Source organism: Boleophthalmus pectinirostris, unplaced genomic scaffold (assembly GCF_026225935.1).
Source record: "Boleophthalmus pectinirostris isolate CB_2022bp ecotype Guang Dong unplaced genomic scaffold, ASM2622593v1 HiC_scaffold_2, whole genome shotgun sequence".
Classification (NCBI taxonomy): Eukaryota; Metazoa; Chordata; class Actinopteri; order Gobiiformes; family Gobiidae; genus Boleophthalmus; species Boleophthalmus pectinirostris.
In genome coordinates this window covers 44,309,318-44,312,361 of record NW_026571152.1, presented here as the reverse complement: position 1 = coordinate 44,312,361, position 3,044 = coordinate 44,309,318, and the positions used below count along the sequence as shown (strand labels likewise).

The following is a 3,044-nucleotide window of genomic DNA, read 5'->3' as shown; positions in this document are numbered from 1 at the left end:
TATCAGTATAAATCAATATCTAGAGGACTCCATTGTAAAATATTTCCCATTAATAATAAGTAATATGTCACTTTAAATTATTTAAATTAATAATTTAACTTGTCATATATCAATCATTATTTGTTGTCAATATCTGTAGTCAGTCAATAAATTTCATTGAAAAGTAGTCATATAAATGGATGCGAACAAGTGAGACTAGCGCCGGCACCAGCTCAGGTCCGTATTGAATCAGAGCGCTAGCATTAGCAGCATTAGCATTAGCTGGAGAAGTTGATGGCATATAAGTTACTTTAATAAACTTTGAGCGAAACAGTGAGTTTTTAAAAGCAATAATCTCCTACCTGCAGCCGCTCAGTCACACCCGGGACCGACACAACACACGAATGAACGGGAGCGTGCGCGCGCGTGCGCAACACCATATTTAAAGATCTTGGCGCAATTAGTCTCGCGTTAGTTGCGAACGACAGCGGCCAAATTATTAGGTAGAGAGGGACAGAGAAAATACCTGGGTTACATTTATCACACTTGTCTTCTGTTCCATGTGGTTTTGTGCGTCATGTGTCTGTGTGTTGTGTAACTTTAGTGCGTTCAGTGTCTTTGCCTTGAGTCTGGTGCAGGGGGAGTCGCCTTGAGCCTCTCCACGTGTCCCTGACTCAGAACGGTTCAGCTCATTGTCAGATCACCATGTCCCGCTGGAGAGTCTGCCGCTGCCCGCTGCCCAGGCGTCCGTCCCGGGCGGAGGAGGGGGCACCCGCGGGCGTCCGGCGCAGCAGCAGCAGCAGCGTCCCCGCCGTCCGACAGCCGTACACGGAGAGCGGCAGCATCGTCAGGCCCTTCTCTGAGATCCCCGGGCACTGGAAGAACGGACTCGCCAATCTCTACAACTTCTGGAAACAAGACGGATTCAGAAATCTCCATCGCATCATGGTGCAAAACTTCAACACGTTTGGACCCATTTACAGGTACGAAGCTCCACAGGTACGAAGCTCCACAGGTACGAGGATCCACAGGTACGAGGATCCACAGGTAGATGTGCTTCACAGACACGAGGATCCACAGTTTATCTCAGACTTTGTGTAACTGCTGACGCTCTGTTTTGTCTATTTACAGTTTATTTTATAAACTACAGGCTTTCTGTGCCAAGGCCACAGTGTGAATGAGACGTACAGTGGACAGTGTGAATGAGATGCGTGTGAATGAACCGTGTGTGAATGAGACGTGTGCAGGGATGTAACAATAACCGAAATATCGTGATATCGCATCGTCAAAAGTCTCAGTAATATTGTGGGCTGTCACAATATATTTAATCACAAGTTTCTTTGCTTAAATGCAGGTTTTACAGTAACAACAGCTAATAAACATGGGGAACTACATTTCCCATGATTCATTTCAGCGCTGACAACATGAAGAAATATGTTTTTGACTTGAATTCTTGGGATTATGACGGAAATAATTCACACCAAAATCTTGTCAGGCTGTTTAAGTGTCTCATCTACAATTATATCAACCTCAAAATATCGCAATAAATATCGTACCCTGAGATTTGGATATTGTTACATCTCTAGTCGTGTGTGAATGAGTCGTGTGTGAATGAGTCGTGTGTGAATGAGTCGTGTGTGAATGAGTGGTGCAGTTCGTGGGGTAACCTTTGTTCTGATGTGTCAGAGAAAAGATCGGTTACTACGAGAGCGTGAACATCATCAGCCCCGAAGACGCCGCCGTCCTGTTCAAAGCCGAGGGACACTTCCCCAGGAGGCTGCAGGTGGAGCCGTGGACGGCGTACAGAGACTTCCGGAACCGCAAATACGGAGTTCTGCTCAAGTGTGTGGTACAGTCACGTCCTCTTCACACGCAGCTGCTGTCCGGTTTTTCTCTTAGTCCGACTTCTGGGTTCAGTCTGAGTGTCGTCCATGTTTGATTCACTCTCCTCTAGGGCTGATGTCATTAAGAAGTTGCTGATACGCAGTGTTGGGGAGTAACAGATTAGATTACATTTACTGAAGTTAAGTAATCAGAGTACAAATGATGAGTAACTGTATTCAGTTACAGTTACTGTTTTAATGAGTGGTAATTGGATTACAGTTACTTTGTTGAAATAAATGGATTACACAGAGGGATTTTCCTGTTTTCACATTTCGGGCTAAATCCCCCCTTTTTTTTCCAGTAATTCCACTCATTGTGGGACACTAAACCAGGTCTAAACCAGGACTAAAACCAGGTCTAAACCAGGACTAAACCAGGTCTAAACCAGGACTAAACCAGGTCTAAACCAGGACTAAACCAGGTCTAAACCAGGACTAAACCAGGTCTAAAACCAGGACTAAAACCAGGACTAAACCAGGTCTAAACCAGGACTAAACCAGGACTAAACCAGGTCTAAACCAGGTCTAAACCAGGTCTAAACCAGGTCTAAACCAGGACTAAAACCAGGTCTAAACCAGGACTAAACCAGGTCTAAACCAGGACTAAAACCAGGTCTAAACCAGGACTAAAACCAGGTCTAAACCAGGTCTAAACCAGGACTAAACCAGGACTAAACCAGGACTAAACCAGGACTAAACCAGGTCTAAACCAGGTCTAAACCAGGTCTAAACCAGGACTAAAACCAGGTCTAAACCAGGACTAAAACCAGGTAAACTAAACCAGGACTAAACCAGGACTAAACCAGGACTAAACCAGTAAAACCAGGACTAAACCAGGACTAAACCAGGACTAAACCAGGACTAAACCAGGACTAAACCAGGACTAAACCAGGACTAAACCAGGTCTAAACCAGGACTAAAACCAGGACTAAACTAAACCAGGTCTAAACCAGGTCTAAACCAGGTCTAAAACCAGGCTAAACCAGGACTAAACCAGGAAAACCAGGACTAAACCAGGACTAAACCAGGACTAAACCAAAAACAGGACTAAACCAGGTCTAAACCAGGACTAAAACCAGGACTAAACCAGGTCTAAAACCAGGTCTAAACCAGGACTAAAACCAGGTCTAAACCAGGTCTAAACCAGGACTAAACCAGGACTAAAAACCAGGTCTAAACCAG

At 44.8% G+C, this 3,044-nt stretch overlaps 1 protein-coding gene across 1 annotated transcript in view; it reads left to right on the top strand.

Moving 5' to 3' along the window:
- The first annotated feature begins 684 nt into the window (after positions 1 to 684).
- The window catches only part of LOC110163820 (cholesterol side-chain cleavage enzyme, mitochondrial), a 14,865-nt gene continuing 12,505 nt past the window's right edge, over positions 685 to 3,044 (top strand). Inside the window, exons 1-2 of the mRNA XM_020928831.2 lie at positions 685 to 962; positions 1,666 to 1,821. Of these exons, the coding sequence (XP_020784490.2) occupies positions 685 to 962; positions 1,666 to 1,821 (434 nt within the window). The remainder of the gene's footprint in view (positions 963 to 1,665; positions 1,822 to 3,044) is intronic.